The following is a 25,174-nucleotide window of genomic DNA, read 5'->3' on the forward strand; positions in this document are numbered from 1 at the left end:
TCATGATGAATATCATCCAACAAGTCACCGATCCAATGCTTACGAACTTTTCATTATTGTTTCTGCTAAGTTACTGCTGCTATCATCACTGTTACACTTGCTACAAAATTACTGCTATCACTGTTATTATTACTATTGCTGCTACTACTATTATCAAAACTATCAAACTACTTTGCTACTGATCACTTTGCTGCAGATAATTAATCTCTAGGTGTGGTTGAATTGACAACTCAGCTGCTAATACCTTCAAATATTCTTTGGCTCCCCTTGTGTCGAATCTATAAATTTGAGTTTAATACTTTACCCTCGAAAATTGTTGCGATCCCCTATACTTGTGGGTTATCAGCTAGCTATAGACTGAAGCATACTTTGCCTGATATCATATCACCAACATGGAGTGCTTTTGTAACTGGGAGGCTTATCACGGACAATGTCTTGGTGGCCTATGAGTGTTTCCATGCAATAAAGAAGAAGACACATGGTTCTAATGGCTATTGTGATGTGAAACTAGATATGCACAAAGCGTATGATCATGGTGAGAGTTTTTTTTGGAAAAGATGATGCTAAAGATGGGCTTTCATGCTCAATGGGTAGAGTTGCTTATGGAATGTGTGTCCTTAGTTAGCTACAAAGTTCGGTTTAATGATTCAGAGACCGAGGAATTTCTACCCATGAGAGATCTGCAGGGAACCCCTATTCCTGTATCTTTTCTTGTTGTGTTTGGAAGGCCTCTCTACCCTCCTTGCCCATGAGGAACAAGTGGGAGGTCTTGAAGGTACATGTGTCTGTAGGAATGCCCCATCAATTTCACACCTCCTATTTGCTGACGACTCATTAACTTTTATGAAGGCAAACACACATAATGCAGACACTTTGGGTTCTGGACACTTACTGCAGTAGCTGTGGACAACTTGTGAGTACCGCTAAATCAAGCATTTATTTTAGTCCTAATACTAGCGTCATTGTGAGGGAATAAATGTGCAGAAAACTTGAAAAAATTCTAACAATGGTTGGGGTTGACAGAAGTGACTGTTTCCAACACCTCATTGATAGAATCTATCAAGGCCTGAAGGGATGGAAGGAAAAAAACTCTCTCTATGTATGGTAAGGAGATTTTATTAAAACCAGTAGCCCATGCAATTCCTTTTTATACCATGCCAGTGTTTAAGCTACCTAAAGGATTTTGCAAGGCGGTTACTGATGAAATGTCTAGCTTTTGGTGGAGAGATAATGAGGATAAGAAGAAAATGCATTGGTTTGCGTGGTGAAATATGTGCATTCCGAAGTAGAAAGGGGGCATGGGTTTTAGAGACCTTCATAGTTTCAATCTTGCTATGTTAGCAAAGCAATGTTGGCGACTACTCCAAAACCCAGACTCTTTATGTGCATGTGTGTTGAGTGCTAAATACTATCCAGATAGAAATACTTTGCAAGCTGGACCAAAGAAGCGATCATCATACACTTGGCAAAGTATTATTGTGGGTATTCAAACTTTTAAAAGAGGATGTATATGGCGAGTGGGGACATGTTCACAAGTAAAAATCTGGCAAGATCCTTGAATCCCTTTAAGCGCAACCAGGAAAATTATTACATCAAGGGGTGCAACTATGCCGAAAAAAGTTGAAAAATTGACCGATCCACACTCAGGGCAATGGGATGGACTACTATATGTGATGTTTTCTCTCTAGTTGATGCTCATCGTATTTTGTAAATTTCGCTTAATGTTCAACTCATTAAAGACTTTATCGCCTGGAATTATACTCGCTCAGGATCTTTTTTAGTTCGTCGGTGTACCATAGAGAATTTGATCATCAATATGGAGGTCGTCTTATGAGGTCTGGTGGGCAGGGAAAAAACCACATTAATACGATTTTAAAGGAGTTTTGGCCGTTGAGAGTCCCAGGAAAGATTGAACACTTTGTCTGCAAGGTTCTTTGGGGTACCCTCCCCTGTTATGGAACTCTAGCAGGACGCCATATCCCATGCTCAGCCCAATGTACGATTTGCCTGGTCAGATGTGAGGATGTTCAACATTGTTTGTTTATCTGTCGACGAGCGAAGGACGTTTGGTCTGAGTTGGGCTTGTCTAAGATTACACAACAAGCGGCGATGGAAGATCGTTCAGGCTCAATCACTATGGAAATTTTGGCAAGATTGAATTCATTCTCGGGTGAGCTGCCTAGAATGGAGCTAGTTGTAATTGCGGCTTTGGTACTTATGATGGCAACACCGACAATCTGCGAAAGGGGAAATGATAGTCACCCGAGAGATCCGCGATATCAATTAAGGTACTAGCAACAAATTATGTTATATCTCTGGCCCTTGAACAACCAGTCAGAAAGAGTGATTACACGTGGAAGAAGCCAAGCCATGGGATTGTAAAAAATCAATGTTGATGCCTCATTTCAGCCTGAAACTTTGTTGGGTGCTACTGAAGCTGTTGTTCGGGATGGTCAGGGTAACTTTATAGCAGCGACAACATGGTTTCTACGCCAAGTGAGTACCGTTGATTCAGCAGAAATTATTGCTATTAGGAATGACTTATACCCGACAACAATTATTGGGTGTATTAGTATGGTTTTGGAGTCAGATTGTTCCTTTGTTGTTGATGCTCTGATTGAACCTGATGCATATGTTGAACTGGATGTGGTGACTATCATAGAAACTAAGCAACTAAGTATGGACTTTGTAAAAATCTCTTACCAACACTGTTGTCGAGAGGTGAATGAAATTGCACATGGCTTAGCAAAAAACTCTTTTAGCACTAGATCTTCTAGTTTTTGGACATCTTCAATCCCTAACTTCATTTCTCGCCTCATTGTGCACGATATGACCATAAATTGAAAAATATAAAGTCTGCTTATTGTAAAAAAGTTAAAATTGCTACCATTATTATGGACAGAAGAGAGTATACTTAAAAATATTATAACCGTGCATCCTAGTAGTTCTCTCACGTCATAACTGATTTTGGCCGTCCGGTCAATTGCCCGGTCATTCTTGTTCGTCCGATCCCCCGAGCACTCCGTGGACCCCGATTGGCCAAATTCGTGAAGGGCTGCTACTCCCGTAGCATTTTTGGAGGCTGTTTCGCCGTATTGAGCATGGCCTTCCCGACGAATCGAGTATATAGAGATAGAGATAATAACACATCTAGAAGTTTTTTATTTAGAAATGATTAGAGGCAAAATAAGCGGCGCAATGCGCAAATGATCAAAATTCCCCCCTCGGAGGTCGAAGCGTTTGGAGTCCTCGCTCCCAACCGAGAAAACCTCGTTTCTCCAACCACTTCTAAACCCCTGCTCTCCTAGCTAGGGTTTGAGTCTTCTGCTCGCGCAGCCACCCCATGGCTACCACGCCGGCGCTCCACGACGCGCTGCTCGACTTTACTTCGCGGGAGAACTGGGACAAGTTCTTTGCCCTCCGCGGGGATGGCGACAGCTTCGAGTGGTACGCGGAGTGGCCGCAAATCAAGGCCCCGCTCCTGTCGCTCCTCCTTGGGGAAGAGGGGACGGAGATCCTTGTCCCGGGGTGCGGGAGCTCGTCGCTCTCGGAGCAGCTGTACGACCTGGGGTTCCGCCGCATCACCAACGTCGACTTCTCCCGTGTCATCGTGGCCGACATGCTCCGCCGGCACGCCCGTGTGCGCCCTCAGATGCGTTGGCGCGTCATGGACATGACCAACATGCAGGTACGCCTCCTGCGTCCATGAATTGCGGTTGCACCGTGCCAATTTAGAATTGGTCTGTTCATTGGTGCTGGATTGGTGGGGGCACACCGAGTGAGCTTTTTTTGTAGTTGGAGTACAGTAATGATGTTTGTTCTAGTTGAAACATCTCCGCTCACTTTAATTACTGGTATTCAAAATTGCGAGGTTTGAACTCTGACCAATGATTGTGTTGGAAGCTAGTATCAAAGTTTGCAATGCTCGATTGGACCTGATGTTGTAATGGAATGCAATTTTAGCCACTGAATGAAGAACAGATACACCTTCGTTTTCTGTTATGAACATCAGTACCATAACTATAATTAGATTTCCTGCCTGTAGAACCGACTGGTTTAGGTTACCATGGACGAGTATCCGTGTGTTGTCAGTGCATAGTCTTGTAACTGAACTGATATATTGTCTCTCTCAGATTGCTTCCAGAAGATACTTTTGGTTTTAGCTAAAAACAAAATGGAAATATTTACCCTGTTGTTATTCAGAATGACCTTAGTATTACATCCGCTGGGCAACATTTATGATTCCACCTAACATGTGAACTGAAGTCACTAGTGCTGTTTCCAAGTATACTTTTATTAAAGTTCAATTGCTTTATGCTTCTCATTTCCCGTGCCGTTTGTCAGGATTTTTGTTGTCGGCTTCTATGCTTTATTTGTTTAGCAACCTGTAACAAACATTCTTGTGGAAGCTGCCTTACATCCCAAATTGGCAGTTTCCAGATGGTTCGTTTGATTTCATACTTGATAAGGGAGGATTGGATGCTCTTATGGAGCCGGAGGTTGGCACAAAACTGGGGATGAAATATCTAGACGAGGTATTTCGATTTTGAGTTTGTTTAAATTTACTCCCATCTACTTGCTGCAATCTACTAGGCTTGATGGAAATATTATTTTCTTCATGCCATGCCTGACTAAGCAGGCACCTTTTGCAGGCCAAGAGGGTTTTGAAGTTAGGCGGGAAATTTGCGTGCTTTACTCTAGCAGAATCCCATGTTTTAGGTGAACTTCAATCACTTTCTGACAACAGGATGTTTCGCAGTTGCCACCTTGTACCTTCTCCATATTTTTTTGGCTTTTAACTTGACATATGCATATGCGTGATTTTGAATTTGACATGGTTCCAATTTGGCAGTTACACTTCTTTTACTGTGTTATTCTGTGAGTGACCATTGGGTTTTAAGCTCTGTATTAGTACAAATAAAAAGGTCATGAGATTTTCAAAATGCCTTTACCAGCAAATCTATGATATATTGCAATGTATGATGTATCTGCAGCCAATATAGATACTTCTGAAGATATTGTCACTCAAATTTCAAGAAGTTCCATGAATTGTAAAATACCAATTACAAAATAACAGATGGACTATTTTCTATGTAATCAACCAGTTAATATTGAAACTTTGTTTAGACTCTTTTTTCCACTTTCTCTCTTGTAGACCTACTTTTGTCCGAGTTCAGGTTTGGATGGGATATGACTATTCAAGCTATAGCTAGTGAACCCTCTAGCAAGTCTGCCTTCCAGACCTTCATGGTGGTCATGGTAAAAGGGAAGATGGGTGTTGTACACACAATAAAATCACTAGTGGACCAGTCTGCTGAATACTGTAACATGCAACAGGTACTCTTATGTTCGTCTGATATACTCCCTCTGTTCCATAATGTAGTGCGTATAGATATTTTGAGAAGTAAAACTGTGACCAAGTTTATAGAGAAAACTATTTCTATCTACAATACCAAATATATAAAATATGAAACTACTTCTTATAATGAATCTAATGATATATGCTTGGCATTCTAGATGAATGTTTTTCTCCAAAAACTTGGTCAAAGTTTGTGAGGTTTGACTTTTCAAAAATCTATATGCACTACATTATGGAATGGAGGGAGTAAATATTATGAAATATAAATAATTAAGTTCTTGTCAGGACTTACATTTTACTCGATGTTCTGTGTTCGTGCTACAGGCAAATGCTGTAATTCATGCTCTGCAAAATGAGAACAAAATCCGGGAGTCACACAATTCTGGTGTTGATATACTTTTCTCGTTGCGAGATCTTCAGCTGGGTGCTATTGGAGATCTAAAGGTTATTGTTCCAGGACGAAGGAGGCAGTTAATTCTCGGTGAACAAGGAAGCTCACTATATTGCTACAAAGCTGTTTTAATGGATGCCAAGAATCAAACTGAAACATTTGCATACCACTGTGGAGTTTTTATTGTTCCTAAGGTCTGTTATATATTGTCAATTTGCACCTGTGCCCTTATAGTATTTTTTATTACTATTACTGTTTAGCTGAATTCCTTAGCCAATCATTGCCTCTATCTTGCAGTAAACCTTCAAAACTGAGACACAGTAGAAATGTAAAATTTCTTGATCAAGATTTACGTGGGTCTGTTTGCAGCTTTGGGACTGTTTTGTTTTCTTACTGATTTAATCCTTTAATCTATGCATTTTATGCCAATCTTACTGTCTATGTGATCTTAATTCATGTGTTAGTTTTGTGTCCATATTCTTATTATTGCCTGAAAACGTGCTATGGTGGTACACACGAAGTTGCCTCAAATTGGAGTCCACGCGATACACAAAGTTGCCTCAAACTTGAGTATACATGGACTATTATCATGTTGATGCCATACCATTCTATTTCCCTCTATTGTTACTGTAAATTCCGATTGCTGGAGATAAGAAATTGCCGTACAAATATGTCAATAAACTCAAATTTCACTGTGGATGTGATGTGGATGCTGTAATCACGTATTCGTCTTTACATCCCAAGAGAAAGCTTCGAAGAGAGAAGAAATAGGGACATGTAGCTAATGCTTCTTTGTGCAATTCGACAGAAGCTTAGGATTCTGGAAGAGTTACATAAAAGGGCAACCTGGTGCATGTAGCTCCCGCTTGCGCAGGGTCCAGGGAAGGGTCCGACCACTTTGGGTCTATAGTACGCAGCCTTTCCCTACATTTCTGTAAGAGGCTGTTTCCAGGACTTGAACCCATGACCTCATGGTCACAAGGCAGCAGCTTTACCACTGCGCCAAGGCTCCCCCTGGAAGAGTTACATAGTGCAAATAATGACTACTGAAGCAAGTTACTCCCTCCATTCCATAATGTGGTGCATATAGATTTTTTCAGAAGTCAAAACTTTGACCATGTTTAGAGAGAAAATTATTTACAATCAGAATACCAAATGGATATCATTGTATACATTGTGAGTTAAATTTTAATATTGTTTATGTTTGGTATTGTAGATATAGATAGTTTTCACTTGGTCAAAGTCTGCTAAGTTTGACTTCATAAAATCTATATGCACTACATTATGGAATGGAGGGAGTATTGTTTATGTAGAAGAACGAAATTCCATCTTGAGGACAGTTTTTTCAGCCTGGGAAGTGGATAAGTCAGCAGGCTAAGCATGCATATTCAGTGTTTGAATGAGATTAATGCTGTCGTTCTTATCATACTGCAATCATGAATCTGCTGGATTAAATGCAGCTATTTGTTGGAGCTACAGATGCTAATGTATATGTCGTTTGACTTGAGGGACTGCCTTATGCTAGATGTGTTGGTCTGTCAACCAATTAACCCATGATTTTTGGGGTGGGCCCCATCCCCCATATTTCTTTTATCCCTGTGCTTATGAGGGTTGAGGTGTTTTGACAGGCTAACCCATTACATTTCTCAAACAAAGTATGTGGCTAGGTTTGATGAATGGTCCACTCCAGTCCTGTTCCTCAAACCAAACTAACTGATACTGATTTATAAAATTTTAGCCCTCTTAATTTTTTTAGGAGCTGTTAGTTTTCTAACATTTAGTGGCATGGAGGACTTTGTGGATTTTTTGTCATCTTCATTGTTCATTTTTGATGTAAGTTTTACGATTTTTTTCTCCTCACATGAGGAATCTTATTGTTTTAATAGACCTTAAGTAATGAGCAATCAGGACTCGGAACAGATCACTGAGACAAACTTCACTTAGTGGATTGGCCTCACAATTATATGGGACTAACCCCTGCATTATTAGGATCTTATTCATGACATTTTTTTCATGTAAATGGGAATTAAGAATTTTCCATCTTTAATATTCTTAATTTGGTTGAAGTCCAGTAGTAGTCCAGAGATGACGGATATGCACACCCAGCAACGCTTTGCTGAATATGTTTGAATTTCCTGATCATCATTTCCTGCTTCATCTCTGTAATAAAACCTATAAATATGCTGGCATCGATCCCATTTCAATTAATTAAATTTCTGTTACCCTTGTATGGTTTTTAATATAGTTGATCCCTCATTCTCGTTAAGTCTCTGATTTATGGCTGTTGCTGTTTTCCCACCGCAACAAAATGGAAGTATTTTATCTGTGTCAGAGTGGCCTGTTGGTCAACTAATCTGAACAACTAGGCTTTGCTTAACCACAGTAGCTTTCATTTGACGTTCACCGCATGTTTCAATATTGTACCCAAGAAAATAGAGAAGTACTCAAATAGTTCATCACTTCTTCTGTCCATTCGTGATTGCTAACGAAAATACCTTCTTTCAGGCACGAGCTCAGGAATGGTTATTTGCTTCAGAGGAAGGGCAGTGGCTTGTTGTTGAAAGTGCAAAGGCTGCTCGTCTAATCATGGTATGCAGACTGCGTGTTTATCTCTTTGCTATCTAGGATATGTTGCTTCATTTTCATGGCTTATATTTGTGCTGTGCTAGGTATTCCTCGATAGCAGACATGCAAGTGCTGACATTGATGTTATCAAGGTGATGTTTCTCATTATTGTGCGATTGCTAAAGGCCCCTATTTTTATATGTCAGGTTGTAACATAATATTTTTGCTATTCGCAGAAGGATTTATCTCCTCTTGTTATGGATCTAGAACCTGAATATCCTGAAGAGACAGACCCTATGCCGTATGTCTCAATGCTTTCTTTTTTAAATTCTGTCAGTACTTTCTACTACAAGTAGGCCTTTATCGTGTGCAGAAAATAATTAATACATCAAATAACTAAGCCAGACTTTCGCATTATGTATTCGGGCGAAAGAGTATCCTGTCATTGGCCCATAGAAAAATTGATTTTATTTTAATTATATTATGCTAATGCCAAATAACTTTGATGTATTTATTCTGCTCATTACCCTATTTATGAAAAGATATATCATCATTATTATTACCCCAGCCTTTTTGCTTATGACAACTCACATCAATTGGATCCCTTAATTACTGGCACACCCTCTTCTTTTTTGCTCATCCGTGTGCATTCTAGCAACCGTAGGTTAAATTAATTTTATACTACCTCCCTCCTGGTTTATTGGTCCCCATTGTATTTTGTGCCAAATGTTGACCATAAATTTAACTAACAAAATGTTCATGCATGTCACAAAAAATTATATCATTGGAAACTATGTTCAAATACGAATCCAACGATATAATTTTTATTGACATGCATTAACATTTTGTTAGTTAAATATTTTGTCAAAATTTGGCACAAATTACAAAGGGGGCCAATAAACCAGGACGGAGGTAGTATTTGTCAATTCTGAAAAATAACACGGAGTAAATGATGTGGTTGTCCCTGTTCTGGTTTTTAATTTTTTATCAAATTGGTAACTCTCTAACTAGTTATATCATAGTTGCAGAGGTACATTACGACTCAGTCTCTCAATTACCTTAGTCTCTGTTCTGAACATTGAGCTGAAATTCAGTAAAATCTGCATTGTCACTATGCACTGTTATGTTTGGAAATAGCTAGATGATTGTTGTTACATTTGATAGTAATACGCGCAAACAAACTTGTAAGTGTGTGGTTTGTCTACAATTAATGCACTGACACATGACAACCGAATAACCCATTGTGCATTGATCACTACTCAACTTTTCTTATTTGGCCCTCTTCTAACTATTTATTGTAAGACCTTTTTCAATTGGCTTTGTTCTAACTATTCTTGTTACTTCGATTTTTTATCTTGGGGTGCTGGTGCATCAAACCTATTCAGATTCATGATGGCCAGTGATGGTGTGAAACAAAGAGATGTTCTGCAGGAGGTATTGTTAATGTTCTAAAAAAATTCTACTCAAACTGTCTAATTTTATCCGGAAATCTAGGGTGTGTTTGGTTTGTGCCCCAGCTAGCCCAGCCAAAAAATTGGCATGACCAAAGTGAGGGCATGACCAAAATTTTGGTAAGTTATCATTGCTTGGATTGTAGCCAATGTACTTGCCAAAATTTTGGTAAAATCACTAAGACTTCATTTGGTTTGCCAAATGTTTTGTACGAGTAACTTGGATTGATTAGTGCTTGATCTGATTTTAATTTGGATGTAACTTGAGCCAACAAAGAAAGAGACATATTAAAAATAAGTTTTTTGTAATATATAAATTAATTAAATATAATATGCCAAAAAATAAACATGCAAGAGAAGAGTATTAGTACTGGTTTTGAGAACATTTGTCCAATAGTAAAAGTTTTTTATTCTGATCAAAGGAAGTCCAGTACTAAAACGTATGTTAGGCTGGAGCTTACACGGGACTGATCCATCCAAACTACTCCCTCCGTTCCAAATTACTCGTCGTAGAAATGGATGTATCTAGAACTAAAATACATCTAGATACATCCATACCTGCGACAAGTAATTCGGAACGGAGGGAGTACCTGTCAATGAAAAAATCCATCCAAACAACTGTTCGGTTGCCTTAAGAAAAACTGTTCGGTCATCACGCAGCTACCCACGCGATTAATCCGCCGTATTATTTGGCGAGACCTCCGTAAAAGCAGTGGACGCGACCACCGTATAAAAGCAAAAATGAAACGAGACCCACGTAAAGAGCGGGCAAGAGCAGGCTGCAAATTATTTGGCGAGCGTTTTCCACCCCCTTGCTGCGCCCATGAATTGGCGAGAATAACATGCGGGCGGACTGGGTGAGCCAATTTTTTGGTGCAGTCCAAACGGCGGCCAAATCCCATGGGCGGGCCGATTTTTTGGTAAGGCTGGTGTTGGTGGTAAACCAAATGTACCCCTAGTCCAGTGGCAATGATTCTTGCCCTTTCTTCTTAGGGTCAACATCACCAAATTAGCCTAAGTTTGGTGGAAAGGTCTATCTTGGACAGTTGAACCCCCAACTACACAATACACTAACTATTTCTTTTAACCCTCAGTTTCATAACCTGACCGTCTTGAATCCTAACACGGTTTTGAGGGTTATGTCATTGCTGTGATGTATGACGTGGATGGTTTGGGCAAAGTGGCGCAAAGATGGCTGACAGTGTAGATTATTTTAATGATTCCACTTTAATTTCATCCTAGAAACTAATTTTGAGTTCAGAGAATGGCTGAACAACTGAAAAACTGTAGGAAAATTTGACGATCAATTTTTATAGGCCTAATTAGGTAATTTTTCTTAAGAAATCCGCGTTTGGGAGTGGGTGAGTGTCCTGTCATATCTAGCTTGATTTTTTTTTTTGTAAGCTGAACTTTTAGATTAAATCCTTGGAAATCATATAATAATCCATATTGTCGTATGTGCCACTTTCATGAAACCGGCATATGCCTCGACATCACATTGGCATTTGAAGTTATTTGGTCTTGAAACTTGAAGGTCTCAGATAGGGGGGTTCAACTCAGACATGTACCAGTTACCAAATTTCATGGTCCGAATTGGATTTGTTTCTCGATAAATTGTTTTTTTACTAATGATTGTACTGTTCTAAGATTCTCTCATCAAGTTCATTACTGCTAGACCGTAACAGTCAAAAGCCACTTCAACTCATCCAACAGATGTTCAACTGCAGCCTTTTCCTTTATAGATTCATGGGCACATAGTGAATGTCTTAATATGATTACAGTTGTCAAATAAATGGGTGTAAGCATACAATTCCATGTGGGGTTTAGACCTTTGAAGTTGAAGTATGTCACTTGAGCAAACCGTTTCAAGCTGTGAGCTGATAAGATATAATGTTTCGCGTTTAACCAGAAGTCCAGGACCAGTTTAGCTGCTTGTCATTCTAAAGCTTTTTAGTCCTAGTGTTCTCGTCTAACGTCTACTCCCTCCGTTCCAAAATAGGTGACTCAACTTGTACTAAGTTAGTACAAAGTTGAGTCATCTATTTTGGAACGGAGGGAGTAGTTCTGAACATCTTGTTCAGTTGTTGCTTGATAAGAACCTTTGCTTTCACCTTTATTCGCCGGCTTGTCATATTGTCTTCTGGACTACTTTGGTTGCACTTTACCATTGATGATTAGTATACCTCCTGCGCTGGACTCTCACTGATCATAGTAGCTCACATTGTTATGAGCTAAAGTTCATAGGGGTAAATACTGGCTGGAGAGAGGCCGGATGACAAGACTCGAAGGGACTAGGATGCATGAAGAGAAATTTCATTGGTACTTGTACCAAGGTTGAGTAGGGAATAAATAGGAAAATAGAGGCTGATTGGTTTGCAGCCAATTTTTGGCATGCCAATTGTTGGCAAGCCTATTTTTGGCAAAGCTGGAAGTTGCCAACATTTGGCAAGTTTGGCTACCAATTGGTTGGTTGTCAATGTTTTGCCAATATTTGGCAAAAAACAAGTGTATATCAATTGGTTTGTTACCAAATATGCATAACTCGTCCCGACAAGGAATTTGTTACCTACGTAATCCAGTACATAATTTACACGCCATTGTCATACCATGGGCATAATTTACTAATTTAGAAGCACCATCATACCACTGCAATATTGCAACGTAGCATGCACAAGGTCATCAAGCATCAGGAAATTTCTTACAAACTAGCTTAATTTAGATTTGTGCTAGACCAATGCATTACAAAAGGCAAGACCCTCTAAACACCATTACGGCACAGGAATTCCACTTAGCATAAGTGCATGAAAAGCTACGTAGAGTACAAAAGCACTTGCCAAAAGAAAGCCACCAAACATGTCATTCAGATTGATGGATCAGCAGCTGTGCGATCATTGCCGTCGTACTTGTGCGCGAAATAATCAAGGACACAAGCATTAAAAGTCTGGACGCTTGCACAGTTCAGGAAACCACGGAAAATTTCTTGTTCTGGCTTAGCAAGATAGGCTGCTAACTCAATCTTCTCATTTGCTGGGATAGTTAGCGACTCAATGTGTTTCCAAAGATTGGCATTGGGGTCTGTAACTGCTATTGGTTGAATAGGGGCAGCAGATTTCACAGTTTCAGCAAGACTCACAATGCTCGCTGCCACATCATCATCTAACACGCTGGCTCGACGCGCCTTGACCTTTGGTTTCTTCTTATGTGGTGCTTTAACATGCTTGCGCTTCAGATTTGAGCTAGTGCCTTCAGCTGGACTGTTGGGCGCAATCATGTCGGAATCACTAAGACCTTGTTCGGCAGTGGATGTGTGGTTGCTCGTTTCACTACTACCATCAGATTCCACATTCTCACTTGCATCATTCACATCAATAGCTAGTGAGCCATCCGCATGAGACGAGTCACTAAACAGTTCTTCCAGGAGATGATAAAACTTGATGGAGTGAGTAAGGTAGTTAAATTTTATTTTCTGCAACATAAACCAAAGCATGTCAATGCAATAAATTGTTTGAGTAGTCTGGTCAATCTAAAAGTGCACAACAATGATTATAAAACAAGTGTATAATTGGTGAGACCAAATAATCTGTGTAAGTGAATATTTTGACAGTGGTAAATGCAAAAAAGGAATATCTATTAACACTAGCATGCCATTTTCAAAATAAAAACTAGATAATCAGTTTAGCAAAAACAAGAATGATCGCATAGAGAACTATAAATCATGCAAATAGAAAGGTGAGTTGGAGCGAACTTACACCAAGCTTGCTTGGTGATTTCTCTGACTTGTCAATGTTAAATTTGTTAAGTACTTTATCGAAACCATATCCGCTCCTCCCCTTTGCTAGCTTTATCCACTTCCATTTCTCCTTGAATGACCTAAAGTGTCGATCAACTTGTTTTGCTGTAGCTGTAATTCCAAACTTGTCATTCAAATCATTAGCACATTGTAGATGGTGTTGTGCCTTCCACTTGAAGGTTGGTGGCTTGTCCCTTTGCTTCTCGATATACCACTCAAGCATATACTTGGTACAATCATCACTCCATGACATGTAATTATCACGAGAGCGAGCAACCTCAGTCTTGGCACCTTCTTTTTGCTCACCCATTCTATAAATGAAGGTCAGAAGTCAATATGCTATTATGTCAACGAATATTCAAGGGTTTCAGCACAAACAAACAATCCATACATTACCCAACAGTACATTCCAAAATAAAAGTACAATTGCACAATACACGAAAAGAAAATTACAGAGCTAGATTGCCACAAAATGTCTAAACATGGAACTGCTAAATAAGGAAAATGTACTACAGGAAAGTACTTTCAAATGGTACTAGCACTACTCCCGCTCTCTGAAGCATCCTTGTTCGCCAATCTCTCTCTATCATTCCACATCTGTTGGGCAATCAAATCACGCTTGGCTGCCCACTCGCGTACATCACTCTCTCGGTCGGAGGCACGATTGCTACTCCTTGGCAGGTGGTGGTACCAAGTTGGTTCGTCATCTACAAACTCATCGGGTCCATTGTCTAAAATCCAGTTGTGAATGACGCAACAAGCAATAACCACCTTGGGTTGTGATTTCAAGGGTATGAAAGGTCTATTACTAAGAATCTTGAAACGATTCTTAATAGCTGCAAAGGCTCACTCGACCGTTGTCCTTAGTGAGGAATGACGGTGGTCAACAGCTCTTTTGGACAGGTTGGACGATTCGGACCATGGAACTCCTGTAGATGATAGCGAACACCTCGATAGGGTGGCAATATGCCCGGCCTGGTGGCATACCCAGCATCAGCCAAATAAAATTTTCCTACATACATAGTTGAATACCACCTTAAGTTAATTTTCTATGTTTAAACTAAACAACATTTTTAAAAAATGTGCAATTACCTTCTGGAATTTTGAGACCGTTTGGACGAGATAGGGCATCATGCAATACAGCAGAATCATGAGCAGATCCCTCCCACCCTGCTAGAACATACGTGAATCTAAGATCGAAATCCACGGCAGCTAGGACATTTTGTGTGGGATATGGCTTGCGGCCCCTAAACCTGTCCACATATTTTGAAGGCACACGTGCCCTAATATGGGTGCCATCTACTGCCCCTATACATCCCTAGAAAAAAATTAAACTTGTGTGAATTAGAACGAACTTAGTTTGGAAATTAACTAGTATAACACACTGGTAGAGTTACCTCAAAGTAGGGATAAAATCTGTGGGTTGGTAGTGATCTTAGCATGTGTATCTGTAGACCGAGTGCAGATTATTTCACGGGCTAACTTCACAAGTGCACGTAGGACAATGTTAAAATACCTACTCACTGTCTCCTCAGATCGCCACAACGCAAATCCTACAGAGGAATGAGTGTGATATTGCCCAACAATTTTCAAAAACATAGCTAGCTGCTCCTCTACGGACACATGAATTGTGTCAGCCAAAAGCTTTTTGTCCCTAAGGTGAGCACACAACTTGTAGAAAACAGCCGGATACATCCTGAGCTGGCGCAAACACGTCCTTTCCGAGGTGTCGATCAGTCTAATTAGTTCAGTACTCCTCCAAATATCTCTCTTGACAAGTGGACCATACTTGACACGTTTAGCTCTATTCTTCCTCCCTTTTTTCTTGCTCCACCAAAGGACCAACATTACAAAAAGGACAAGTAGTGTGCGTTGCTTCCACATACAGTAATATAGATATTGTTGTTGAGAATTATCCATCTGAGTAAAGATAAGATGCATAAGCATAAAAGAAAATGGAAAAGCAATGCAAAGCATGTACAAGCAGATAGTAAATAATTTGTCAATACATAAAAAAATTCAAATATGTGTATATATATAAGTTATTCAGAGGTGTGTGACTTCTATTGTCAAAAGCAAGATGATACTGCTCTGTCTTTCAGGCTCTCAAATATATTAGAAGAGAGTATTAGGTTTCAGCCCTCCCACCGTGGCAGTAGAAAAGTATGAGGGCACATGTTGTAGTGATATCCTAGCATCAATTAGTCCAGCATAATCTTTAAGCAAGGTATTTAGCTTCAGATTTATGCAGATGCAAGGTACTAAAATAACTCTGAACCGTTCCTGAATCCTGCACCAAGTACAAGACAGAGAAGATAAGAGCGCACTGCTTGTCCCGTCAGATGAGAGCGGACTGCAGATGCAAACTAAGAGAGACCAGTACCCCTCGCATCTAGAAACAATAATCACGTACATCTGCTTGTGGCGTCAGATGAGAGGACACTGCAGGCGATTGGGTAAAGTGTACACAGGGAAAGAAGGAAAGACCCATCAGATTTGGGCACGAACTAACCTTGATTGCTCTGGTGGATCTGGTCTGGTTCGTTGACGATTTCCCACCGGAGCAGGAGATCGCCGAGGTCCTTGAGCGCTTCTGGTCGCTGGCGGCGGTACGGACGGTGGAACGGAGGGGCTAGGGATTTGGGGCTGGGACGAAGGAGGATAAGGGGATATCCTGTTGGGGCGAACAGTGAGGGGAAAGTGAGCGGTGGGGGGAAGACACGCGGCCAATATTTGGCTAGCCGCCTGTTGGCGCGCCCACGGTTCGAGTCGAACCAATCGACCGCTAATTTTTGGCGCGTGCCAATAGTTGGCTTGCCAAAATTTGGCTGCAAACCAATTAGGCTCATAGCTCTATCTTTAGCAATTACTAATTGATACTCCAAATAACTGGATTGTATCCTAGGAAAACTCATCAGATGTTTTGGAAACTAGAAGGCTGACGACGAAGTCTCGCATATATTGGTCATGGAGACCACTGCCTTGATGCTGTATAAACAGTGCCATGCAGTCGTGCACAGGATCAGTATTGTAGCTCCAGGATTCAGAAGGCCTTACCTCATCAATCGAGGTTTCCTAAACATTTGATTAGTTTACCAGGCTATGGATGGTTATTTGGAATATCACTTGGTTTTCTTAAGATATGGTTGGTTCACTGCTACTACATCCTCTGTGAGGACGAGCATGTAAGTGTCACATGCAAACCAAAAATGATGAATTAGTCAGCTCGAATTCATTCTCTCCTATTGTCCCTCCCTTCAAGCTGTTATTGCATGGTAAGTACTATCAGAAACCTGTTAAAAAAAGAACTGCTCCCAGAAACCAGGGTTTATGTTACCCTCTCCAAAAAATTGAACAGACATGCTTCCTTCCACAGATGGTATCTTATATACAAGATATGTATATAGTGCTTGGTGTGTTGTTCAATTTTTTTGGTGATGTTATCTAACTGATCTTCCTAGGACACTGGATCGAGTAAACTATCTGAGAATGAGTTTGTTATCATTTGGCTGGATTAAATTAACTGTCAGATATTTGTAAACTTGTGTAATTGCTTGGGAGGACCCATCTAATGAATTTTCTTGGAGTATATATCCTAAGAACCAGATGCTGGCTCCCTGGAAACGTGCATTAGGTTCCCTGTCTTGACTGTTCCTGCACTGAATCAGAAAGCTGTGTGGATATCATCTGTTTGTGGATGGCATGATTCAGTTTGGGGTTTTCAGTGAGTGTCTCTGCCTCCTATGAAGAATCAACCTCGTCCTAGCTGGCTTTGGAGAGTTTGACATGTATTTGATTCTGTTAGATAGGACTGTAATAGTAAGGGAGGCAGCTGGAACTGGACTAATACATCTATATGCTTTTATTTGAATTTTCAAAGCCGCATGATTCTCTAATTTGCTGTAATGTCGAATGACACACACACAATACCTCGGCTGACCTCCTTGTGTGCATTTGAAGGTAACATCAGAAATAACAGGTCCTATGGTTGTGGAAGATGTTCTTTATGAAAATGTTGATGGAGACCAAAGCTGCATGTCTGAAAAAATGTTCCGGCGACTTATTTTTAAAAGAAGTTCTGGCTTAGTGCAATCTGAAGCATTGTTAATGAGAGAATCACCAAGTGATGAGATGGACAGTAAGACCAAGAACTCATCTACATCATCAAAAAAGAAGAGCCAGAAAAAGGGACTCACTGGTATATTCCTATTTAATGTTAACCTAGATGTCCAATTTTACTGCTATGGTGTGGAATAGTCCATGCCCTTGATGGCTTTGGTTTGAGCTTACTTTTTTCGGCATTAGGCCTCTTCTTGGCGTCATGACTATGTATTCTGATAGTTTTGTTGCGGAATTTTGATTTTCTAACATTTACAATAGGTTTCCAATCAAAACACATCTATTTGTTGATAACCTGTTTGCATTTTAATTTTTAAATACAGTTAATTTCTAGATTAATGAAGAGAGCATTTCATGCATGGCATTATCCTGTATAAGTTATGCTCTGAATTCTTTCCAGTTGCTGTAACTATTTTTGTTCTACATGTTTACTTTGGTAATATTTGTCTAGTTATTCATCTGATACTAGCTGATGCATGTTGATCTTCCCTCACTCTGGGTACTTGCGGAGTGTTGCAATTTTTCTTGACAAAGTAATTTTAAACCTTTAAAAAATGGCAGAACTCCGAATTATTTATGATTTTACTCCATTCCATTTTCTCTTATAATGCTTGTTGATCCTACTCGTTGTTCTCAACTGAGATGCAAGCATTGATGTACCTATCCTCCTTTTTTCTGTCAATGAGAGAAAAAACCGACCGGTTTCCCAGCATTCTCTTTTGCTGTTGGAATCAGGGTTCAAAATCCTGGTAGTAAAAGGCCCTCTGTTTTTCCTAGAGGTTGCCTGTAAAACAAATCCTGAATTGCAAACATTTTTGTCAGATTTTTAATTCAAATAAGTGAAAATTGTTTTGGGGTTTCACCTCTAGTCTACCCCAACTTGTTTGGTACTAAAGGCTCGGTTGTTGTTGTTGCAAACTGCCCAGGAAAAACTAATTTCTGCTGTAACTGTCTGGAATTGATACCGTCCGTGATATTGGACTGTTTGTGAATCTAGAATTTCAAACCCTGGTTGGATAACTGTTGTTACCTCTTTTTTATGTTTCTAAACCTACTAACATTATTGGTCTGCACCTATGCAATAAGACAATCAAAATTAGGTATGGCTTTACTTCTTATCTTACTTTAAGCCCAGAATTGGTTGGTCTTTTATTATATGTAGGATCCAAGGACAGTCTGAGGGTCGACCATAGCTATCTTGGTAGCTCTTATCACAGTAGTATCATATGTGGGCTTTCTTTAGTTGCATCTGCTCTGAGTGCTGCGGCATCATCTGGAGAAAGGGTAAGTAATATGATATCATTATATGCTGAATGCCTGAACCTCTGCAATACCCTTAGTTATTAATTTTCCGTTAAAGCACTAAGTTTAGTTTGTGATACTAGGTATCCTGCAATTTATTTTGTAGGTCAGTACCACTATTGTAGGCCTTGGGGCCGGGAGTTTACCAATGTTTCTTCGTGGATGCCTCCCTCATCTTGATATTGAGGTAAAGAGAAACATTTCCTATTCTTGGTCAACTGATTGAACTGGGAGATCATGCTTCCCAATATTTACAGGTTGTTGAGTTGGACCCCGTGATGGAGGAGGTCGCGACGAAATATTTTGGCTTTTCAATGGATGAGCAATTGAAGGTGTGTTTTGAACTATGCGAAATAATACATGTTACATTTCAGTAATTTTCTTTTCTTTGAAAAATACAGTGTTCTCAGTGCTGTTCTTATTATTCATATGACCATAAAAGCGTAGCAAGGTCTATTGCAACTGTTTAATGTGTTAAATGATTCTGATCGTAATATATTATATTCGTTCTCTATGATGATTTTCGGAAGCAACATTTCCCTATGAATAAAGCATGATGAATGCTCTTTTTTCTTGTACTCAAAGTAATGTAATACTGCATTCCTCCTCTAGGAATTCATGTTTAGGAGCTTAGTAGTACCGGTACTAACTACCAAGCATGATAATGAGCTATTTGTAGCATTGAGCTTCATTACATTTTTTACCTTCCCTTGCATTAGGTGCATTTGGGGGATGGAATCAAATTCATTGAAGAAAATGCCCATTCTGAACGAAATGGCAAAGACAGCGATGCAGTTAGAATTCTTATTGTTGATGTTGATTCATCTGATCTAAGGTTCAGTCACTCAACTTTTCCTTGTTGTCATCCACTGATCAATTGCTGTTCTTTTTGCCAAACAGTTCACCTCAATAGACTCTAACTTGAAGTCCTGGTTACAGTTCTGGGTTGTCTTGCCCCCCAGCAAACTTTGTCGAAGATGCTTTCCTTATGTCAGCAAAAAAGTTCCTTTCAGCTGGGGGTCTCCTCATCATCAATCTAGTCGCGCGATCATCTGCAGTCAGGGAAATGGCCGTTTCACGACTGAAAGCGGTAAGAAGGGCATAGGGCACACATGTGTTCCTACAGCTATTAGATTTAACGATTTTCTATTTATCTAGGTCTTTGAAAACCTATACTCACTGCAACTCGAAGAAGATGTGAACGAAGTCCTGTTTGCATCCCCAAGCAAAAGATACCTGGAAATCGATCACCTTGATGAGGCTGCAACTAAACTGAAGGCTATGCTGAAATTCCCGGTGGATGTGGAATCAGACATGAAGAATTTGCAGAGGCTGCAGTAGTATAGGCTTCTGTGCTTGTGAGGCACAATCCATTACTCCCGGCACTCAGATATGAAGAATCTGCAGAGGATGCAATAGCCGGTAGGTGTAGGCTTCTGTATTGCAGAGAATGCAGTATATGTGGAATCTAGCTTTTCCATGCATGATGAATATTTTTTCTTTATTATATACCCCAAAGGTGTCCTCCCTTAATTTGGGATGAAAAAAGTGCTCAGATCTTCCGTGATGTTTCAGCCATAGTGACCAACTCTAGAATCGAATGTTCTGTAGAGGGCCATGACTAGAATGAAAAGAATCGTGGGGAGCGGATCCCGTTGCCAGAACACTCCTGTGAACAAGAGAAGAAGGATCTCCCATTGGTTTAGGACTATTGAGGATGATGAAACTCAGATCCCCCACAAAAAGGTGAAACCAAACCGCTGCCAACTCGGAGAAGGTAGGCTCAGTTTATAAAGTCGAAAGCCTTTTTTTTATGAGCTGGCAGGAGGGACCATTTCATCAAGAAGAAGACAAACATAGTAGTCATGCTTTGCCCCAGTCAAAATAATAATAAAAATAGTAGTCATGCTTTGGACGGAAAATGCCCAAACCCATGGAAAAACTCCACGCCGACTCCTAATTTAACACAGCACTTTGAGGGTCTAAATTGAAGGCCATGCCCTGCTAGATGGTGTCTTGAAAGGCGAGGTGGGCAAACTCGACATGCGTCATTCTTGTGCCATTGAAAATGTGACGGCCTGTTCTTTGCAAATGTTTCACATGGTGTAGATGAAGTGGCTTCTATGCTTGTAACTTTTGCCGTTTCATCGTAAAAAAAAAACTATTGCTCTTTCCCATATATCGGAATGCAAAGTTCAACTTGGCATCAATGCTAGATGAATTGTGCGATGACACCGCCGATGAATGTCATCCCTCAGTTGAGCGAGACGACGGACCTTGGAGGTGAAAGGATAGTCCTTGCAAAGGTGGGCGGCAGATTCAGGACGGCCCAAGGCATAGATGGCGGGACGAGTCGTGTGAGGAGAACCACTACACATGCCTAGAGGATACCGCTCAAAAATAATACTCCTAGAGGATCTGGTTGTGAGAATTATGTGTATGCAGAGCATGAGAAGAGTGCAATTCGGATCTCTACGAGTGCTTTTCATACCTTTTACGTTTAGAAGTTGATAGGTTCCAAAAAACTGAGCCTTGTATACTGAGTTGGTAGAATATCCCACCTTTTGGTCAAAGCAGTTTGACTCTCGTGGAGTAAAGCAGTTGGCCACGAGCTTGCATACAAAATGTTGGTCATCCTATGGATGAGCATGACGGGTTGATAATCGCCGGCAACAACGGCCTCAACCATTTTGAGACAAAGGGTGACGCTGACGGAGTTAATGACTCGGTTATGAAGACGAGAAAATGAATCCCCGATATTGCCACGTCAAACTAAAACTCGCTCCAACGCTAGTAATCATCGTCATGTGGTCTACAGATCAAGATGTATTTTTTTATTCTGTTATTCTTTGTACTAACTTAACGGTTGATGAATAGATTAAAAGTTATACTTGTAAAGAAAAAAAAACTAAAAGCTGGTTGATAGTAACATTTTTTTTGCGGGACGGAACATCATTTTCTTAGACAAAATTGTTTGAATTATTTTGTCCAGTCAAAACACCCGCATGTTTTTCCCTGCAAAATAAAAACACCCGCATCTTTAACATCTTGTTGGCTCTTTGCAAACTAAAGAGGTTGGATTAACGTTGATTTTCTCGTAGTATAAACTATCCTGATCAATCAGGGAACTACTTTGAACTAAAACCATGGCAGCAACCAGTAATTATTAAACAGAGGTTAATGTCAAAAAACGTCGATTTTTTTACCCGCAAAAAAGAAATGTCAAAAAACTTTTTATATTTTGATATGAAGGGAGTAACGTAAAGTCTAAAGTATCCATGTATGATGAATCGGTTCCTAGGACGTACCCAGGATCGAAAGAAGCGTGGCATACATCATGCGTTGGCCACGGGGCATTTAATTAATCCAGCAAAGTGTTCCATCCTTTTCTCAGACTCATGCTTGCTTGCGGTGGTGGATGAGGTGAAGAGAATTCTGGAGATTGAACATGAGGTTTTTGAGCCTAAGTACCTTGGCCTGCCGGTGCCCGAAGGTAGAATGAATAAAGGAAAATTTGAAACGGTACAAGATAGATTAAGGAAGAGGTTGATTGACCGGAGCGAACAATATATGTCATCTGGTAATAAGGAGATCCTGATAAAATCTGTTGCCCAGGCAATTCCAACTTATGTCATGAGTGTATTTAAGCTCCCAGCTTTGGTGTGTGATGAATTGACCCGACTGATGCGTCATTACTGGTGGGGTGTTGAGAAAGGAAAGAACAAGATGGCGTGGCTCAGTTGGGATAAAATGAGGTTACCTAAGGCAATGGGTGGCTTAGGGTTCAGAGATATGAGAGCGTTTAATCAGGCGCTTCTCGCTAAGCAGACCTGGCGTCTTATTGACACTCCGGACAGCCTTTGTGCCAGATTGTTGAAGGCCAAATACTATCCCTCAAGTAACCTGCTGGATACGGTATTTCCCAACCATGGATCGGCGGTCTGGAAAGGTATCCTCCATGGCCTCGAGTTGTTAAAAGCAGGAATTATATGGCGAGTTGGAAATGGTTCAAATATAAGAACCTGGAGGGATCCATGGATCCCGAGGGCATCGTCTTTCCGGCCTATAACACCAAAGCGCATGTCCCGCCTAAACCGAGTCTCTGATTTCCTAGATGGGAATGGTGCATGGCAGATGGATAGGCTATCACAACACTTTTGGCAGATGGACATTGATCACATTCTGAAAATAAGAATGTCCCCAAGGCAGCGTTGTGATTTTATCTCCTGGTTCCCGGAGAAGAATGAGCTATTTTCAGTAAAAAGTGCCTATAAATTGGCTACAAGTGCTCATGATGCAGCCTTTGCAGGAGGATCATCTTCAGAAGCACCAAATGGCAGGAGATCAATTTGGAACTATGTATGGAAAGCATCGGTGCCACAGAAGATGAAGATAGCGGTTTGGAAGGTGGTGGCCGGGGCCTTGCCGACTGCGGCATGCAAAAAATATAGACATGTCTCTAAGCGATCTACTTGCTCGCTATGTGGTGTTGAGGAGGAGAATGAATTCCATGCTTTAATCACATGTGACCATGCACGTACTCTGTGGATAAACATGCACGCTAGATGGCCTCTTCCGTCGGATAGACTGCTGATCAATACCGGCAAGGAGTGGCTTATGAATCTGCTCACTCAATGCTCTGATCAGGTTCGAGATATGGTAATCATGCTGCTCTGGCGTATATGGCAGTTGCGGAACGATTGCTCACATGGCAAGGATGTACAATCGATGGGGGGTAACCATGGAGTATTTGGACAATTATTACAAGTCCATTCGGCTCACTAGTCGCTTTACCACGGAAGAAATACTAAAAGGAAAAATGCCGGTCTCGGAACAGAAGACGGACACTCAGTACAAACAGCCAGCGCCACCATGGCCGACTCCTGGGCCAGGGACTGTCGCGCTATCCGTTGATGGATCCTTCCGGGAGGCAGATGGTTCGACAACGACCGGAATCGTATTGAGAGATGGGTCAGGTACGGTACTGTTGGTGGCTTATCGATACATGTTTAACTGTAGTGACGCTTTGGAGGTGGAGATCCATGCTATCATGTAGGGTATGGCTTTGGCTATCCAATACACAGTACTTTCGGTGGTTGTGCAGTCGGACTCGGTGATTGGCCTCTCAGTGTTGGCTAATGATGGCCTCACCAAATTAGCATATGGGCATCTGATTCTAGAGATTAAAGAGTTGATGAAGAAAAGGGAGTTTTTACCTCAGAAATTACATCATAGTCAGAATAGTGTAGCAGATCGGTTGGCAAACTATAGCCGCACCGAGAGAACCACGGCTGTGTGGGTTCACTCGGTTCCACCTTGTATTGAGGATCTTTAGCCTTTCGATTGTAACACCGTGACAATGCAATAAAACTTCTTTTTACCATGAAAAAAAAGACAGCTGACTTGGGTGGATGCTATGGTATGGACATGTAGGGTCGTTCAAAGCTTGGAAATACGGTCAACATACACCAGTTTGGTCCGGGTCTAGACTGAACGAAGAAAAGAAAAGACTACTGTGTGCAAACCCTTGTGCTCGACCAACTAGCTAGTCATATAGTAACTCATCTAAACAAAGCTGCCGATGACCATTTTGTCCTCTGGGAGAAACGCACGCGCACACACTATAGAATCTTCCGACCTGCTGGCTGTTGCGACTATATACGTAGTATGAATGAACGAATACTGTTTAAGCCAAGATCAGAAGGTCGACCGCGGATGGCAAATGAAAGCCGGGGAGCATGTGGATGCGCCGCTGCTGGTGACTTGACTTTGACTATGTACGTCCGTCCGTACGAAATTATGTAGGGCGTGTGATCATGCACGCATGCCAACTGTGATCAAGGCGTGTGATCATGAAAGAAAACGCCACCGATGGAGTCGTTTCCCGTCACAAACCATGCACCGAGTGATGCGTTTCGAGTTGAGCACTGGGAAATCTATCGGTACAGTGGCAACTTCAAGCGACAATTGCATGATAGTCAGTTATTGTTTGCATCATTATGTGGGTCTTTTCATGTGTTAACTCAAGTTTATTCTAAAGATCTCGATGAGAAATAATAAGAAGAAAAACCAATCCAAATGATACTACCAGCATACTGGGGAGGCAGAGCCTCTCAATGACAAATATCAAGCAAAGTAGTTTAATGCTTCCTTCCTTCATAAATATAAGATGTTTTGAATATTTTAATATGGCCTAT

The 25,174-nt window shown here is 40.7% G+C and overlaps 2 protein-coding genes across 3 annotated transcripts; one reads left to right on the plus strand and one right to left on the minus strand.

The window, feature by feature from the left end:
• The first annotated feature begins 3,237 nt into the window (after window positions 1–3,237).
• LOC119354934 (eEF1A lysine and N-terminal methyltransferase-like) lies at window positions 3,238–20,551 on the plus strand. Its single transcript, XM_037621701.1, has 16 exons — window positions 3,238–3,688; window positions 4,434–4,535; window positions 4,653–4,719; window positions 5,156–5,337; window positions 5,684–5,944; window positions 8,256–8,339; window positions 8,420–8,467; window positions 8,552–8,616; window positions 9,701–9,749; window positions 17,517–17,754; window positions 18,838–18,959; window positions 19,084–19,164; window positions 19,235–19,309; window positions 19,697–19,812; window positions 19,917–20,067; window positions 20,136–20,551. Exons 1-16 carry the CDS (start codon window positions 3,344–3,346, stop codon window positions 20,316–20,318), a joined length of 2,169 nt encoding a protein of 722 aa, XP_037477598.1. The 5' UTR covers window positions 3,238–3,343; the 3' UTR covers window positions 20,319–20,551.
• On the minus strand, window positions 10,908–16,402 carry LOC119354936. 2 transcript variants are annotated; one of them, XM_037621702.1, is made up of 5 exons: window positions 16,069–16,402; window positions 15,618–15,619; window positions 14,649–14,718; window positions 13,516–13,867; window positions 10,908–13,232 (listed from the first exon to the last, which is right to left on the minus strand). In XM_037621702.1, the coding sequence occupies exons 4-5, from the start codon at window positions 13,864–13,866 to the stop codon at window positions 12,627–12,629; spliced, it is 957 nt and encodes a 318-aa protein (XP_037477599.1). In that variant the 5' UTR covers window position 13,867; window positions 14,649–14,718; window positions 15,618–15,619; window positions 16,069–16,402; the 3' UTR covers window positions 10,908–12,626. The 2 variants fall into 2 exon arrangements, 1 of the variants encoding a protein (XP_037477599.1); XR_005171354.1 differs by lacking the exons at window positions 10,908–13,232; window positions 13,516–13,867; window positions 15,618–15,619; window positions 16,069–16,402 and adding an exon at window positions 14,477–14,568 and having other exon boundaries at window positions 14,649–15,375.
• Window positions 20,552–25,174: the final 4,623 nt, after the last annotated feature.

This window comes from Triticum dicoccoides, chromosome 2A (assembly GCF_002162155.2).
Source record: "Triticum dicoccoides isolate Atlit2015 ecotype Zavitan chromosome 2A, WEW_v2.0, whole genome shotgun sequence".
NCBI lineage: Eukaryota > Viridiplantae > Streptophyta > Magnoliopsida > Poales > Poaceae > Triticum > Triticum dicoccoides.

Bases quoted from the DNA above. Each gene is read 5' to 3' on its own strand.
- LOC119354934 (XM_037621701.1), top strand. From the start codon at position 3,344: ATGGCTACCACGCCGGCGCTCCACGACGCGCTGCTCGACTTTACTTCG. The intron at 8,468-8,551 runs GTGATGTTTCTC...TGCTATTCGCAG, and splicing joins CTGACATTGATGTTATCAAG to AAGGATTTATCTCCTCTTGT. The intron at 19,165-19,234 runs GTAAAGAGAAAC...CAATATTTACAG, and splicing joins TCCCTCATCTTGATATTGAG to GTTGTTGAGTTGGACCCCGT.
- LOC119354936 (XM_037621702.1), bottom strand. From the start codon at position 13,866: ATGGGTGAGCAAAAAGAAGGTGCCAAGACTGAGGTTGCTCGCTCTCGT. The intron at 13,233-13,515 runs GTAAGTTCGCTC...TTTATGTTGCAG, and splicing joins AATCACCAAGCAAGCTTGGT to AAAATAAAATTTAACTACCT.